Here is an 18,080-nt window from a genome sequence, read left to right on the forward strand (position 1 = left end):
GAGCTTTTTGGGGCATGGCAATTTTTTTTATTTATATGATGGTTAAACTTTTATTATTACTTATTTTATATACATTTTATTTGCAGTAAATTTCTGAACTAAAATATTTATTTTAAAAATCAGGACAATCATCATCACTAGACAAAAAAATAGAAAAAAACCAAAATAGAAATATAACAAAATATTAATAAAAATAAGGTGGTATGTTTATTCTAACAACAAAACAGACTTTAACACAAAAAGCATTTCTAGTGATCATGGGATAGTATATAATAGAAGACTCAATTCACTAAAAAGATATAAGAATTTATATTTTTAAATAGGTAAGAACAATGTTTCAAAAGATATAAAATGAAAAATAAAAAATTGTAACTAGAAATTGACAAGTCTATCATTGTAATGCATAATTTAATATACTAAAGTGACAGATCAAACAAATAAATCATTAATAATGATAGAATTAAAACATAATTAACATGTTTGATCTAATATACGTGTGTATATATATATAAAATTGGAAAATACATTTTTTTAAAACACAAATCATTAATGAAAATTGATAGTTTAGTTCATAAACAAGTCTCAATATATGTCAGAAAAACTGTAGAAAAATTAGTATATTTTTCTGACAATGGAAATAGGGCATTTAAAATAATCTTTAAATACTTAAAAAAAGTCACATAAGGCAGGCCAAAACCAAATATACCTGACTTTTGTATTATTTTTAAAAAATTTTTAATATATCATTTTATTATAGTGGTAAGATAATCAAGAGTTGGCTATATAAGAAATATGAAAAGAATCAGGGTTTTTGGGAACAAAAGTTTATAAGGTAATGCTCTTCATGAACCCTAAAGCAAATAATGTAGCAAAAAATAATCTGACAACACAGGCAGAATTTACTGCAGGAGTGATTAAATTTTGGAACAGGCTACTACAAGGACATAGAATCTCTATCTTTATTTTATTTGCTTATATTTTAAAGAATTTTACTTTGCCCAGAAATAACTAGTCTTTTTTTATAAATTTTTATTTTATTTATTTTTAGAGAGAGAGAGAGACAAAGTAGGGGTGGTCCCATATGAGAGAGAGAGAAAGAGAGAGAGAAACATCATTTGATCTGTTCTTGTATGTGTCCTGACTGGGGTTTGAACCAGCAACCTCTGCACTTAGGTATGATGCTCTAAACAACCAAGCTATCTGGCCAGGGCAGAATCTCTATCTTTATCCTAAAAGTCAAGAGGGCCTCTACCTTTACAGAGGAACTTCTTGGTGAAGGTAGAATCTTAGGTCATATTCAGCTCCATGAACAGTACTCAAATTACATAGTCTACAGCTCTGACATTATACTAATAATATATTTGTGCAGTACATATACCATGATATTTCATATAAATGTCCAGGCTATCTGAATTTTTTTCTAATTTTAAATAAATTTTCCTTGTTTGCTTGCATTTTTTGAAAATTATTTATGAATTTAAAGGAAAACTATAAATTGCCACAGTTGGAAAATGACTCATGCAATGACAGATTAAAAAGTAAATAATGAACTCCTAAGTATTAACATTTATTAAGTTTCACAGGGTATATGGCATTATAATCTATAAGACTTTTACCTTTTATAGTCTTACATATTTTTTCATAGTCTTACATATATGATTAACAGAGGACTCTTTAAAATTTTAAGAAAATGGCAGACCTTAATTAATGACCAACAGTAGTCAGTTTTGTAGAAAAAATTTTAAGTGTCATGTAAGGACTCAAAAAAACTGGTCTGCCATATGGGTCCCATGGATTTGGCTTGTTCTGCAGCCCATTCTAGGCCCACTCCTTGTGACTTTGGCAAGATATTTTAGGTTTATTTTATGCTGAAAAAGCCTCCAGTATATGTTCAAATCTACAGCAGAGTTAATTTTTGTAGCCTGGACATTTGATTATACAATACAGGAGGCAGCACAGCTACTTACAGAGTTGCACAACATAACTGAACACTTTTAGGATAACAGAGTCAGTCACCCTGAATTCAAGGCCTTCTCTCGGGTAAAATTTGTATAATTTGAGGGATCCTTCTAACCTTGGAGAAATTAAATCAATTGTCCATGTTTACTTTCAAAAGGGGCATGGCCTGTTCTTAGTTGATTAGTAGCTGAGCTAACTAACCAATAAGCTCGGTTTTTCCAGCAGAAAGCAACGAAGAAAGCTTAGCCTAAGAAGAGCATATTTGGAAGATCATTTATAGGATACTCAACTTTGTCAGAAAAAGTAGAGTTTGAATATCATAATCCTTTTGAGAAATAACATGCTACAGTGATAGATTGAACATATCAAATGTCATCTTATACCAGACTTCTGTATAGATCATAGGCAGTAGGCAGGCATCAAAGGTTTTAGAAAAATATTTGGGAAAAACACTGAAAACTAAGAAAAGTCTACCATTAACATACCTCTGTATTAGAATTGAGAAAAGAATGTATATCAGATATGTAGATCTAATTCTTAAAATACCTGTATTCTGCAGGGAGCACAGGCTGAAAATCTCCGTAATTTGTATCTAACTCTAAGTACTACTGAAAATTATAAAATTTCAACTGTTGTACCAGAGTTTTTGGTTGTTGTTCACTCATCTTTATTTTAATCTAAACTTAAAGATGTACATAAGATTTCAGTCTTCTCATAAATCTAGGAAAGAAATTAAAAATTTGCCTTGGTTGCATCTTATTATATTCAATACATTCCTAAACATTTTTCAGTAGCAGATACAGCTTTATATAACAAAATAACATTATCAAATATAACAGGTGAGGGTATCCACATAAAGAACATTTAAAGTGTTGTACATACACTATTAGTAGGTGAGTGGTATCCATAGAGTTGAAGACGCTGACATAGGGCACAAAGGGCCAAATGAAGTGTCACATTTCAGAACGAACCCAAGTACAGCAAAAGAAAAAAAGAAAGAGACGACAGAATAATCAATTAGGAAGGGCAAATCATTATGCTACATTTTATATAGAGCACTCACACAAGTGGGATAAATGTTAAAGATGAGCAGCAAAGTTTTTAAAATCTTATATAATTAAACATTAAATGAATGTGTGTTCATTTCGGCCATTTCATTGTAACTCTGATAGAACTATCGCTTTGGGTAAAACACGTTCCTCCACAGTATGCGGTTTTATTTCGACGCGCTCCAGCAATTCCCGAGGGGGTGGGGAAATCTAGAGGTAGCAGCACCGCAGCGGAAACTATGAGAGGCTGCGATGGACTCTCGCTCTGCTCTCATCAGTGCCGTGCGCTTAGGCAAGTTGATCTCTCTAAGACTGTTTTTTCATCTGCAAAACAGGTATGGTACTTACCTGGGAGAAACGTAATGAGGACTAGATGGAAGTAACATTTCTAATGGTTATAGCACGGAGCTTAGTACATAAGTGTCCCAAGAAATGTTATGTTCATTTTCCTCTTTCCTTCTGAAGCACAGTTAGTTTTACTTGGCATGTAAATATTTTTAAATTTGGTTTTAATTTAATTTTGATATGGGTATGTAAATATTCAGTTCAAGTGGCTACGTGGTTCTACTACTTCCATTCTGAGTGTTTATTGTATTTCACATACTATTAAGTGGCTACATGTTTTAGCTCATTTAACCCCCATAACAATCACAAGTGATCATCGGTCCTATGATCTCCTTTGTAAAAATGAAGAAATGGAGCCACAGAGAGGTTAAAGACCTTTCTCCAGGTCACACAGGTAATGAAGGGTAATGCACTAATATTCAAACCCTGGAAATCTGGCTCCTGAGCCTGTGCTATACTGCCCCTCTAATATAATCCATACACTTTCACTAGAAACTAAACTTTAATTGCTTCAAAATTCAAATATCTCATCAGTTCATATCTGCATTATTTAAAGTGTGATGAACACTAATTATATTTATCATTAAACAGCGTAACAAATATTTTAAAGAGAGCTGTATTGCCATCGTGTGCTGAGTCTGTTTTAAGAAATACCTGATAGTTAAATTAGGTAAGTGATACTTCAGAAACACTAATTAAACTATAAATACGTGTGAGGTCCCAGGGGCGATTAATGGTTTTTATTAAGCATCCCTTTACATAGAAACAGTCTATAAATTACTTCTAAGTTATTTTTATTTGTTCTTTAAAACAAGTCTCTTTCCCCATGTATCTGCTAGGTAATGCTTCACTGATCAATAGGCATATAAAATTATACAATTTCGGGTATGCTGATATAATTGAGATTTCATAATTCCAATGGACTTTCCCTAATTAATCCAAGTTAGTGAGGTTTCATTATGTCACTATTATACACTATTTACATTAAGTCAGTATTAAAGTTACTTGACCTGGACTGTACCGAAGTTCAGAGGCAAGTTTTGTGCTGAACCCATAGGTTTTCCCAATGTGGGCTGGCTGCTATTACTTCTCTCCTCCTTCTCTCCCTTTGGTACTTGACACATATTTTAGTGAATGTTGATGATTAGAATAGTTATTGTACTTTCTTGGAAGGTCCATAAGTCCTTTCTGGAAGTAGTACAAATAAATAAAATAGATTTCTAACCACTAAAATACAATCTATTTTATCACTAAGGTATATCAAGATTAAGTAACATAATTCAGTCTCCTAAATCAGTGGTCCCCAACCCCCGGGCCACAGACCATTACCGGTCCGTGGGCCATTTGGTACCGGTCCGCAGAGAAAGAATAAATAACTTACATTATTTCATTATTTCCATTTTATTTATATTTAAGTCTGAACGATGTTTTATTTTTAAAAAATGACCAGATTCCCTCTATTACATCTGTCTAAGACTCACTCTTGATGCTTGTCTCGGTCACATGATACATTTATCCGTCCCACCCTAAAGGCCGGTCCATGAAAATATTTTCTGACATTAAACCGGTCCATGGACCAAAAAAGGTTGGGGACCACTGTCCTAAATGATATTTTATTAACAACTTATCTATCCAGTCAATTATAGTTGTTAATCAAAATTAAAATAATTGTTTATGAAGGTATTTAATTCTCTAGTGTTATTGGCTATATAAAATACTATATAATATAATACTAAAAAAATTGCCTTTGTGGGGCTAATTCATATAGGATTTATTGATTTCAATCTGAAAACCATGAGACCTGAATTAGAGAACTCTTAATACCCCTTGAATACCTGGCTGAGATTATAATCAGCTCTTTGTTTTTTTTAAGAGTGCCTTCCGTAAGTTTTGTTAATTAGTATATTGGGGATGGTTCAACAAATACTGATCTATCAGAATCAAATATCCTATGAAATAATATGTATTGCATAATTCCAATGTGCTTTTATTAATATACATAAATATAAATATGCTTGAAAAATCTATTCGGATTGGATATGGGACCCACCCTCTACAGATAATATATGTTTTTAATAGCCTAATACAATGAGAATAAAAAACATTGTAACTCTCTGGAGTTAATTATTTGTGTTCCCGGTACATCAATGAAAAACAATAATTTGAAAATGAAACAATATCACATGCCAATAAAAGTCACTGTGTTTCTGCAAAGTACCAGATGAAGAAATAGGCTATAGTAATTAAAAGAGTAGATTTTGGAGCTGGCCAGCTATGGGTTCAAATCTTGCCATTGCCATTTAATAGCTTTGTAATTTTGGACAAATGCTTAACCTTTCCAACTATCAGTTTCCACATCTATAATCACAAATAACAAGAGAATTGCTGGGTAGGTTAAATAAGAAAATGCAAGCAAAGCATCTAGAATATTGCCTGACAGTAATGTCTCAATACCAGAAACTTTTTATGATATGAATCTGGTATATTGTCAGGTTGAAATATTTATACTTGGAGCGAGAGAAAGAAAACTGGTAGGAAAATGGAGTGAAATCTCTACCTTGTGACCAAGATGTAAACATTATCCCAGAAGAATCTGTATCTGTAATATATACTTCTAAAAATGGAAAAAAATATTATCTCCTTGTTTTTGCTTCAACATTCATACTGTTATAGTACCACTGAATTCACTCATATGTGTAATTAAATCTTTGCAATTCACCTTTAAATTTTTATATGCATAATGATCTGTACTGATCTATTATATGATATACCCTTCAAATCTCATGGATAACAACAGTATGGATAAAAATGATTCCATGAATGTAATTATGGATACAGATGTTTAATATCAATATTTGTCATAAATATTGATATTGATGCATATCAATACTGAAGCAATTTTTCTACAAGACCTTTAGAAAGTTTTCAAGAAAGGAAGAGCTCCAAAGTTACACACTTGAGTGATTGTTTTCAATATAAGGAAAGTAATTCTTATCTAGAAAACCCACCTGAAACTACTATAAATTACTCTTACCAACATTGCACGCTTTTCTTCATCTCCTGTAGTTTCTCTCTTTTCATTTTTTTTCCTGAATATCTCTTGAAGCTAAAAAAGAAATCAATCAAGAATCAAATAGCAAACAAGGGTTTCTGGCCACCCTATACTAGATGTATTCTAAAACCAAGAAAATAGCTAACTTCATCCATAAATAACATGAAAGTGCTACAGATATATTTTCTTTGGGGGGATGGTTATCAAGGTTCTTTTTTATTCAGAAATTAAATTTCTAAATAGGGTGACATTGACCAATAAGAACACATAGTTTTTAGGTGAATCTCTCTTTTCTTTTAGAGGAGGAGAAGAAGAGAGATGAGAAGCATCAACTGTAGTTGTGGCACTTTAGTTGTTCATTGATTGTTTCCTATATATGCCCTGACTGCAGGGCTCCAGCTGAGACAGTGACCCCTGCTCAAGCCATCGACCCCTGCTCCAGCCAGTGACCTTGGGCCCCAAGCCATGATCCTTCGCTCAAGCCGGCAACCCTGCTCTCAAGGCAGCGACCTGGGGTTTTGAATCTGGGACCTCAGCGTCCCAGGTTAATGCTCTGTCCACTGCTACACCACTGGGACCTCAGCGTCCCAGGTTAATTTTCTGTCCCCTGCTACACCACTGGGACCTCAGCGTCCCAGGTTAATGCTCTGTCCACTGCTACACCACTGGGACCTCAGCGTCCCAGGTTAATGCTCTGTCCACTGCTACACCACTGGGACCTCAGCGTCCCAGGTTAATGCTCTATCCCCTGCTATACCACTGGGACCTCAGCGTCCCAGGTTAATGCTCTGTCCACTGCTACACCACTGGGACCTCAGCGTCCCAGGTTAATGCTCTGTCCACTGCTACACCACTGGGACCTCAGCGTCCCAGGTTAATGCTCTGTCCCCTGCTATACCACTGGCACCTCAGCATCCCAGGTTAATGCTCTATCCATTGCTACACCACTGGCACCTCAGCGTCCCAGGTTAATGCTCTATCCCCTGCTACACCACTGGCACCTCAGCATCCCAGGTTAATGCTCTATCCACTGCTACACCACTGGGACCTCAGCATCCCAGGTTAATGCTCTGTCCACTGCTACACCACTGGGACCTCAGCGTCCCAGGTTAATGCTCTATCCCCTGCTACACCACTGGGACCTCAGCGTCCCAGGCTAATGCTCTGTCCACTGCTACACCACTGGGACCTCAGCGTCCCAGGTTAATGCTCTGCCCACTGCTACACCACTGGGACCTCAGTGTCCCAGGTTAATGCTCTGTCCACTGCTACACCACTGGGACCTCAGTGTCCAGGTTAATGCTCTGTCCACTGCTACACCACTGGGACCTCAGCGTCCCAGGTTAATGCTCTGTCCCCTGCTATACCACTGGGATCTCAGTGTCCCAGGCTAATGCACTGTCCACTGCTACACCACTGGGACCTCAGCGTCCCAGGTTAATGCTCTATCCCCTGCTATACCACTGGGACCTCAGCGTCCCAGGTTAATGCTCTATCCCCTGCTACACCACTGGCACCCCAGCGTCCCAGGTTAATGCTCTGTCCCCTGCTATACCACTGGCACCTCAGCGTCCCAGGTTAATGCTCTGTCCACTGCTAAACAACTGGCACCTCAGCGTCCCAGGTTAATGCTCTGTCCACTGCTACACCACTGGGACCTCAGCGTCCCAGGTTAATGCTCTGTCCACTGCTACACCACTGGGACCTCAGCGTCCCAGGTTAATGCTCTATCCCCTGCTACACCACTGGCACCTCAGCGTCCCAGGTTAATGGTCTATCCACTGCTACACCACTGGCACCTCAGTGTCCCAGGTTAATGCTCTATCCACTGCTACACCACTGGGACCTCAGCGTCCCAGGTTAATGCTCTGTCCACTGCTACACCACTGGGACCTCAGCGTCCCAGGTTAATGCTCTGTCCCCTGCTACACCACTGGGACCTCAGCGTCCCAGGCTAATGCTCTGTCCACTGCTACACCACTGGGACCTCAGCGTCCCAAGTTAATGCTCTGCCCACTGCTACACCACTGGCACCTCAGCGTCCCAGGTTAATGCTCTATCCCCTGCTACACCACTGGCACCTCAGCGTCCCAGGTTAATGCTCTGTCCCCTGCTACACCACTGGGACCTCAGCGTCCCAGGTTAATGCTCTGTCCACTGCTACACCACTGGGACCTCAGCGTCCCAGGTTAATGCTCTGTCTACTGCTACACTACTGGGACCTCAGCGTCCCAGGTTAATGCTCTGTCCACTGCTACACCACTGGGACCTCAGCGTCCCAGGTTAATGCTCTGTCCCCTGCTATACCACTGGGATCTCAGTGTCCCAGGCTAATGCACTGTCCACTGCTACACCACTGGGACCTCAGCGTCCCAGGTTAATGCTCTATCCCCTGCTATACCACTGGGACCTCAGCGTTCCAGGTTAATGCTCTATCCCCTGCTACACCACTGGCACCCCAGCGTCCCAGGTTAATGCTCTGTCCCCTGCTATACCACTGGCACCTCAGCGTCCCAGGTTAATGCTCTGTCCACTGCTAAACAACTGGCACCTCAGCGTCCCAGGTTAATGCTCTGACCACTGCTACACCACTGGGACCTCAGCGTCCCAGGTTAATGCTCTGTCCACTGCTACACCACTGGGACCTCAGCGTCCCAGGTTAATGCTCTGCCCACTGCTACACCACTGGCACCCCAGCATTCCAGGTTAATGCTCTGTCCCCTGCTACACCACTGGGACCTCAGCGTCCCAGGTTAATGCTCTGTCCACTGCTACACCGCTGGGACCTCAGCGTCCCAGGTTAATGCTCTGTCCCCTGCTATACCACTGGCACCTCAGCGTCCCAGGTTAATGCTCTGTCCACTGCTACACCGCTGGGACCTCAGCGTCCCAGGTTAATGCTCTGTCCCCTGCTATACCATTGGGACCTCAGCGTCCCAGGTTAATGCTCTGTCCCCTGCTACACCACTGGAACCTCAGCATCCCAGGTTAATACTCTATCCCCTGCTACACCACTGGGACCTCAGCGTCCCAGGTTAATGCTCTGTCCACTGCTACACCACTGGGACCTCAGCGTCCCAGGTTAATGCTCTGTCCCCTGCTACACCACTGGGACCTCAGCGTCCCAGGTTAATGCTCTGTCCACTGCTACACCACTGGGATCTCAGCGTCCCAGGTTAATGCTCTGTCCACTGCTACACCACTGGGATCTCAGCGTCCCAGTTTAATGCTCTGTCTACTGCTACACCACTGGCCAGGCAGCATCTCAATACAGGTATGTTTTCTGATATCAATTTTTTTCCTGAGACAAAGAAAATACATCCTTTGCTATTAGTAACCCACAGTTAAGTGAAATGTACAAAATTATAGTTTTATCTCTAACACACAAAGACATGAGTTCATGGCACACACAGTACAAGAGATGAAGCTTACTGGGCACAAAGAACATTGGACTAGAATTCAGTGTTTCTGAGTTTAAGTCCATCTTCTGCCTCACACTAATTTTATGATGGTGGACAGGCCACTCATCACTGGGCTCCAATTTGCTCTGATATTAAATTAAGATGGACTAGAGCACCTGTAAGCTTTTTCAGGTAACTGAAATTGTGATGGGAGCATGCAATCTGTACATACAACCCCTTGAGAAAGTTACTGTAATTCGTTAATGCTTGTTCTCCACATCAGGAACATAGAGATAATGCCTTACCTTATAAGATAATTTTTTTTCCTCTGGCTTTATTGAGGTGTAATTGGCAGGTCTTACAAGGATGTTGTACAGAGTAAATATTACAAGTTATTACTTAGATCACTGCCTGTCATATAGCAACTTCTTAATAGGTGTTAGCTATATATTATAAATGGTATTATTTCCTCTTTAAAATCCTATTTTACAAATGCAAGCCTAAGCCCACCTCTATTAAGATTTCTGGTGAGGTTATTGTTCCTGTGTGTGTATTGTGAACAGCGATCTCCACTCTTCGTTTCATTTTATATGGCAATAGTTGAAAGTCAGATAAAATGTATTACTTTCCAAAATATGAAATAACAAAAACACAGTACAAAATATAAATTATTTATTAATATATAAATTTATTTTCATACTTTCTTTTAGTGAAAAGTTTTTTTTTTTATTTTATTTATTTTTTTTTTCATTTTTCTGAAGCTGGAAACAGGGAGAGACAGTCAGACTCCCGCATGCGCCCGACCGGGATCCACCCGGCACGCCCACCATGGGGCAACGCTCTGCCCACCAGGGGGCGATGCTCTGCCCATCCTGGGCGTCGCCATGTTGTGACCAGAGCCACTCTAGCGCCTGGGGCAGAGGCCAAGGAGCCAACCCCAGCGCCCGGGCCATCTTTGCTCCAATGGAGCCTTGGCTGCGGGAGGGGAAGAGAGAGACAGAGAGGAAAGTGCGGCGGAGGGGTGGAGAAGCAAATGGCCGCTTCTCCTGTGTGCCCTGGTCGGGAATCGAACCCGGGTCCTCCGCACGCTAGGCCGACGCTCTACCGCTGAGCCAACCGGCCAGGGCCTAGTGAAAAGTTTTTTAGCAAAGGTTATTAATCCTAGATTTTAAACCTCTACCAATAACTCAGTGAAACTCCACCTTCGCTTTCAGGAACCCTTTACTGTTTGCAAACAAACCACCAACACCGTAGATGAGGCAGCAGTGCAGACACTGTGAAGAGCAAGCCACAGCTGTAAAGCCTCACAGAGTACAGAGTTGACACGGAAGTTGTGCATAAATATGTTCACCTCCCATCTCCACAAATGGATAGCATTCCAAAAGGCATCCGTATAGGCAGCTTCCAATGGATGGAGTTCCGAAAGTCAGTCTTTAAGTCAGTGGGATGGAACTTGGCAGTGTTCCCATAGAAAGTTTCTTGATAATTACTCAGATTACTAGGCCCATTATGAAATCCTAAAACAGTTGTTTACTGTCATAACAAATCTGTATTAAAAACTAAATCTGTCCATTTTAGGATGTTAAGAACATATATCTCTGTCTTTGCAATACAGCTGAAAACTCTCCCCTTCCTACCAGCCAGAGAAACACTAGGATGCGGGATCCTGCATGGTTGCAGCTCCACGGCTTGGCTCAGGGACCAGACTCCATCCCTAGGGCAAAGGCTACAGGGCAATCAGATTAATCCTTCTGATAATTAGTCTGCTGGTTTCCTTTTGGATTGTTACTAACTAGGTTTTGATGAGGATTTTTATCTCTTTCTGACCATGGAAAAAAATGATTTCATAGTTTGTCTTTCATGTGTCTGAACAAAACAGTAAAGACATTTTCTTAGGGTGTTTTTTTTAGGTGAGAGGAGGGGAGGTAGTGAGGTACACTCCTGTATGCAGCCTGACCATGATCCACCCAGCATCGCCATCTGGGGCTGATACTTGAGTACTGAGAGCTATTTTTAGCACCTGAGGCCGACAACTTTGGACAAACCAAGCTATTCTCAGCACCTGGGGACACGCTCAAACCAATCAAGCCACTGGCTATGGGAGGGGAAGAAGGTGAGGAAGAGAAGCAGATGGCCACTTTTCCTGTGTGCCCTGACCAGGAATCTATCCTGAAATGTCCATACACTAGGCTGACGCTCTATCCACTGAGCCATTGGCCAGGGATGTCAATTTTTAATGGCTTATTACAAAGGAAAAATAGAAAATAAGATGAATATATGTGTGTGTGTGTGTGTGTATAGTGGTACCTTGACACACGAGTTTAATTCATTTCATGGCTCTGGCCGGTTGGCTCAGCAGTAGAGCATCGGCCTGGCGTGCAGGAATCCCGGGTTCGATTCCCAGCCAGGGCACACAGGAGAAGCGCCCATCTGCTTCTCCACCCGTCCCCCTCTCCTTCCTCTCTGTCTCTCTCTTCCCCTCCTGCAGCCAAGGCTCCATTGGAGCAAAGATGGCCCGGGCACTGAGGATGGCTCTGTGGCCTCTGCCTCAGGCGCTAGAATGGCTCTGGTTGCAAAAGAGCGACGCCCCAGATGGGCAAAGCATTGCCCCCTGGTGGGCATGCCGGGCGGATCCCGGTCGGGCACATGTGGGAGTTTGTCTGACTGCCTCCCTGTTTCCAGCTTTGGAAAAATAAAAATAATAATAATAATAATTCATTTCATGGCCAAGCTTATGACTCAGTTTGCTCGTTTGTCAAATTGAATTTCCCGATTTAAATTAATGGGAATGCAATTAATCCATTCTGGTCCCCAAAATCCACACAAATTTTTTGTTTATATGCTTTTAAATAAGAAAATGTACTTTATAAATAACAAATACATACATACACACACATACACAAAATAAGAGAGAATATAAAGAAATAAACTGGTTTATAAAGTATATTTGCCTTCAAGGGCAGATGAAGATGCTGGTGAAGGGGGAGGAGACATTAGCATAACAATGGCCCTTCCCGAGCAGGAAGGTAATTAGCAATTTCACAGACAGCTGCCCTGCACCATTTTTAACAATAAAAGTGAGTAAACTCAGAAAATACAAATTTTACAAACTCATTTGCCCAACAATCATCATTTTCTTCACTGACTTTTGGCTTTTTTGCCACACTGTCCTCGCTTTCACTTAGAGGTCATTTCAACAAAAACCTCTCCTTGGAAGTTTGTTTCCTCCTCCCTTTCAGAGCATTCAGCAGGCCATCCAGTGGAGGGTGGTGGAAGCTCGTGATTCAAATATCCGCTTGTGACTTACAGCAAAAAATCCCTCGAGTGACTGCTCATCTCTCAAATTGCTCATGATTTAAAGTGCTCCTGTGCTAAGGTACCACTGTATATATATGGCCGGTTTTTTTATTAGGATAGTATAGGTAAATATAGAGTTGAACATAAATGCTAAGGGTAGATCTTGTTAATGTAAGAAATAAATTAATGTTAGTCTCCATTTTGGATAAAAAATTAGTGTAGGGCCAGTAGCCGCAGCCACCATCACAGCCGCCTGACCCATGCAGGTTCGCATTAGATTTGAACAGATGGTAATGAAACAACGGAGCCACAAACTGGTGGGCCATTAGCTTTAATCCTAGCTTGCACCTGGTGGGCAAGTAAAAACAAACACTGGGCTCCAAAACCCACTCATTCAGTGCTCACAAAGCTACTGACTTATCCGAGTTTCCTAGAATCAAAGGTTTCTAGCTCATCAGACTTATTCACCTCTCTTCCCCATCTCCTTCCTTCTCCCTGCACAAACTCTGCACAAACTGGCTTCTCACTCAACACTCCGCCATCTTGGCTGCTTCTTCTCTTCTCTAAGTGACCTTACTCTGCTCACAATCCTGCTCTCTGCTCTAATGCTAATCTCAGGAACCGAGAGAGCAAGCTCCTGGTCTGCCCCACTTTATAGTGCAGAAATCAAAACCTTTAATCCAATATACAAAATAGAAAAATCTCTAATACAAAGTCACTTATCTGAGGCATGATGGGATTGCACCACCCCACATCAAAAAGGGTGGGAAAGGCTTAGTTCTAAAACCAAGCCCCAGGCTACAAGGATCCTGCCTGCCCACAGCCTGCCCCCAACACACATTAATATTACCTGGGCTATGGGCTTCCCCGTGGGCAACGCTTACAAAGTGAGCATAATATATTTTATCTGCCCAACAATTGGAAAAGGCATTTTGCCACAAGAGTAGGTGCAGAAACACATGAGTAAAAAAGAAATTTAAAAAGTCTGGGGAGCAAGGTGCGGGTGGAAAGATGAATGGTGTTGCCAGACCGGCACCAATGCTGGACCAGTCAGGTGTGGAAGATCAAAGGTCACACACCTAAAAGCAGCCTAGCTCCTCCCACTTCGGATCAGCCTTTGCTCAAAGACAGGAGAAGAGAAAAGGGAAATGGGGACAGCAGGCAGTAATGAACGCACAGAGAGGAAGCACCCCAGTCAGAAACCCTGGGCTGAGAAGGAAGGGAGTCCCTGCAGCGGGGTGGGCTGGGTAGTGGACAGACGGGGACTGTGGACTCGCTGGGCGTGGATGACACCTCAGGGCCACCTGAGTCCACTCCACAGACAATACTGGACACATTTCAGACTTCCGGGAAATGTGTAACAACTATAACCATCGTTACACACTGGATAAAATTTATATTTTTACAATGTAAAAATTATTCAAAGTACATCTTTATTAAAACAGATGAAAGCATGAAATTTTCACTCTTCTACACCACCATTTCAAATAATGCAAGAACAAAAATATAAGTAATAATATTTAATTATTGAAAGACTTCAGTATATAATATACATACCACCAAAAACTCCTTTTTATCCACCATCTCGTTGCCATCAGTGTCAAACATGTTGAAAGCTATTCGGAAGCCAGCATGTGGTTCTGCCGGAAAAGACGAGAAAGTATAATATATATTTAGGAAACAGGAAAAGGCTTTAACATACAGCGTCCGTAGTAGTTGTAAACAGTTATCTATGTTTTGTACAGAAATATTTTCTTTAACCAACAAATCAAAAGCAAAATGTTAATATTCATCAATTATAAAAGCTGTATGTAAGTACACACATTTCTGCTTCATATATTAGCGTATTTAGTAATAGAATTGATAATATACTTAAAAAATACTGTGTGATATTTGCTGCATAGCACTGACAGTAAATAAGTAAATATGACAATATGAACCAGTCAAAAATCTGGGGGAAATTATTATGGAAATGACTTATGAAAATAAATGTCAAATTTGAGAGATTACATATTTGGGTTTAAATTTGTGGAGGCTTCAAACACAGGAATGTAAGAAAGAGGCTTAAATAATTTCCAATTCCTCTCAAAGTACAAGGAACAATTTCTTTTCTGATAAAGACCAGTTTTCACACACTAGGAACTACTTTAATTTTATGAACCCTACAAAGATATTCTATCTTTTGCTCTTTTCACTTCTAAAGCACAAAGAAGAAACCGTGGACACAAGGAAACCTGAACATGTCATTAGGAAAGGCGCTCAGTGTATATGCTTTCTCAAAACATGGGACCTGCTCTTCTGAGGTGACTGGCAGGTTTAGAACGGGGCCTCCCACAGACACACTTGCCACTGCCTGCTGAGAAACCTTGAACCTAGCAGAAGAGAAGCACACGGTCTGCTTTCTTAACTGCTAAGAACTGTCTGTGAAGGTAAAGGAAACGGAAGCCAGTCTTTTATGCAAGTTCATTTCTTGCATCTATTTTAGGAATCAAAATTTTTTTCTCACTTATTCACTTGAGAAATATAAAGTTATACCATCTCTGATAACCATTTTTTAAGCTTTAGAAAGATCATGAAAATGTATAGAGAACAGAAGTCCGTACAAGCATTGTTTGGAAGGGAAAAAAAGTTATAATAATAAAAAGTAAAGAGGAAAAAGCTAGACAGGTAACACAGGTTATCTAACATGCTTCCTGCCAGCCCTCTTTTCACATTTTCTTGGTTTTAGTCTAAGCAACATCCATAATTTTTTAATTCAAACTCCTAGAAGTTTCTAACAGGGATCCTGAACTCCATAAGAACATCTACACCATTTAAACATCTTTCTCTTTACAGAGTAAGCAAAAACAACCACCACTCTTAAACTATACCCCACCCCACCTCAACAAATGGCTTACTTAGCTAGTTCTAGGTTAGCCTCACCTAACACTGGACTGGTTTAGGTACTTATAACTTCGAGTTTTGCATTCTAAGCTATTCTAGCTAACACGATAACTTTTTGACAAGTCTCTGAGACACTTTTCGGCACCCACTCTTCTATTTTCACGGCAGCATCCATCACTGGCTGGACTCAACTCATCCTCGTTCTTGTTCCCACACATCACACACCCCACAATGGGAAACTCCGCTACCAATATTCGTTCATTCATGTCTTTCTTCACTCACTCACCAGCTATGTTTTGAGAGGCTACAGGTTGTGAACAGAAATTGACAAAAAAGATAAAATCTTTACCATCATGGACCTTGTATTCAAGTGTGGCCAGACAGACAAGAACATGAAAAACAATAAATAAATATTTTCAAATGACTTAAGTGTTATGAAAAAAATAAAACACTGTGAAGGGATAAAAGGGAAGAGAAGGGAGAGGAGGGCCATTTGAGAAAGGATGGTCAGGGTGGGATTCTCTAAGTCTTCACATTTCAAAGGAAACCTGCTTAATGTTTACAATCCCGAGGACCTTGAAGGGAAGCACTGATGGCAGAGGGAGCAGGAAGTACTGCTTCCTGGGGCAATAATGGAGTAGAGGTCTAGGGCTGGAGTACTGCTCCACCCTTAAATGCAATGAAATTTAACTGGAAACCTAAGTAAACCCTTCATATAGTTCCTAAGAATTGCTGCATGTAAGAAGAAGAGAAAAATGAAGCTGTATTAAGATGTATGACGGGCATTCTGATAGACTTACTAGTTAAAAGAGTCATTCTCTCATACGAGTCTGGCAGAAACTGTGATTCGAATGAGTAAAGCAGAAAATTTACAAATCATTACATGTTCTGACCTTTAGGATCTCAAGTAGTGATTAATATATTTATTAAATCTACAATTTATAAGCATGTTACTACTATACTGTAAGCCATATTTATGATTATGATTTTTACACGCTATGCTTAGCATTTTCTGTGACTATTTTGACATGAATTTTGCAAAACAGCATGAACAGATCTAAGTGATTTTTAATAGCAAGAGAATCTAAGTAAGACCTGTTTTCTAAAATCCTGATAAAAAATTGCACCTAGAAATATATTTAATGCGTACACTTACTTGTTAAAATACACAAGAGAAAAAGATATTCTGTGTAAGAAATCACACCTGGAAGAAAGACAGTACCGGTTATGCTATATAAAAAATATCACTTTTTCTTCATATTTATCAAGTAAAATATTCTTACATAGCAGTAAGTAATATTAATAAAGAACTTACAGTTTTAAAGAAGATGCTAAGTATTTTTTTAAATGAGACTAAACTGTTATTCTAAAATCACAGCAAAAAAGCAACAAAGTTAATTCCCTTTCATTGTTTCACATGTCTCTGTAGAAACCCACATAAAATTCCCATTAATGCTTCCAGATATATTGGCAATAAATATCAAAATTATAATGTGTACTTATAGCTGTAACTTTTAAACCTGCTGCTAGTTTTTAGTGTATGAATCAAATATAAAATAAAATGGTTAGAAATGGTTAACATGGTAAAGTGCTTAATTCTTAGTTAACAGTTGAATAAAACATTTAGACATTCTTGCTTAGAATTTTAATTTCTGTATTACATTCAAAAAACAAAACACTGTACTTATCCTTTTTTCGGCTTTCCAGTTGCCAGTATCATTGATAAACTTAATGCCTCTATTAAATATAATCTAAAAGGTTTTTATTTTAATTAAATGGCTTATACTTTCTGTATATTGCAGCCTGAGTTACATGTAATCCCAGAATTATAAACTCTAAAAGGAGTTAGTTTGGAGCAAATAAAAATATATACTGTTACTCAAATTCTTGTTTTTGGACTATAATACCCCAAACTAGAATTAATGCATTAATTGACTTTACAACTGGATCCTGAGAAAATGAAAACTGGGAATTAGTCAATAGCACTTATCCAGATATCAGCTAGTCCTGATGTGTGATAAAAGGGTATCAAAGTCCTTACACAATCGGTGTGAACTTTAAACCCCATTTTCCCTGGTGTTCTTTGAGGCTCTG

The 18,080-nt window shown here is 39.5% G+C and overlaps 1 protein-coding gene across 4 annotated transcripts in view; it reads right to left on the reverse strand.

Moving 5' to 3' along the window:
- MICU3 (mitochondrial calcium uptake family member 3) overlaps window positions 1-18,080 on the reverse strand; it is a 96,661-nt gene that overhangs the window by 42,274 nt on the left and 36,307 nt on the right. For 3 of the 4 annotated variants that reach the window (XR_010726124.1, XR_010726125.1, XM_066236052.1), the window contains exons 5-8: window positions 17,143-17,190; window positions 14,661-14,743; window positions 6,388-6,459; window positions 2,842-2,880 (exon numbers count right to left, since the gene is read on the reverse strand). Coding sequence is in view for 2 of the 4 variants with exons in the window: in XM_066236052.1 (XP_066092149.1) it covers window positions 2,842-2,880; window positions 6,388-6,459; window positions 14,661-14,743; window positions 17,143-17,190 (242 nt within the window). In the remaining 2 variants the exon portion in view is untranslated. The remainder of the gene's footprint in view (window positions 1-2,841; window positions 2,881-6,387; window positions 6,460-14,660; window positions 14,744-17,142; window positions 17,191-18,080) is intronic. The other variant, XM_066236054.1, reaches the window with a different exon arrangement.

This window comes from Saccopteryx bilineata, chromosome 6, assembly GCF_036850765.1.
Source record: "Saccopteryx bilineata isolate mSacBil1 chromosome 6, mSacBil1_pri_phased_curated, whole genome shotgun sequence".
Lineage (NCBI taxonomy): Eukaryota > Metazoa > Chordata > Mammalia > Chiroptera > Emballonuridae > Saccopteryx > Saccopteryx bilineata.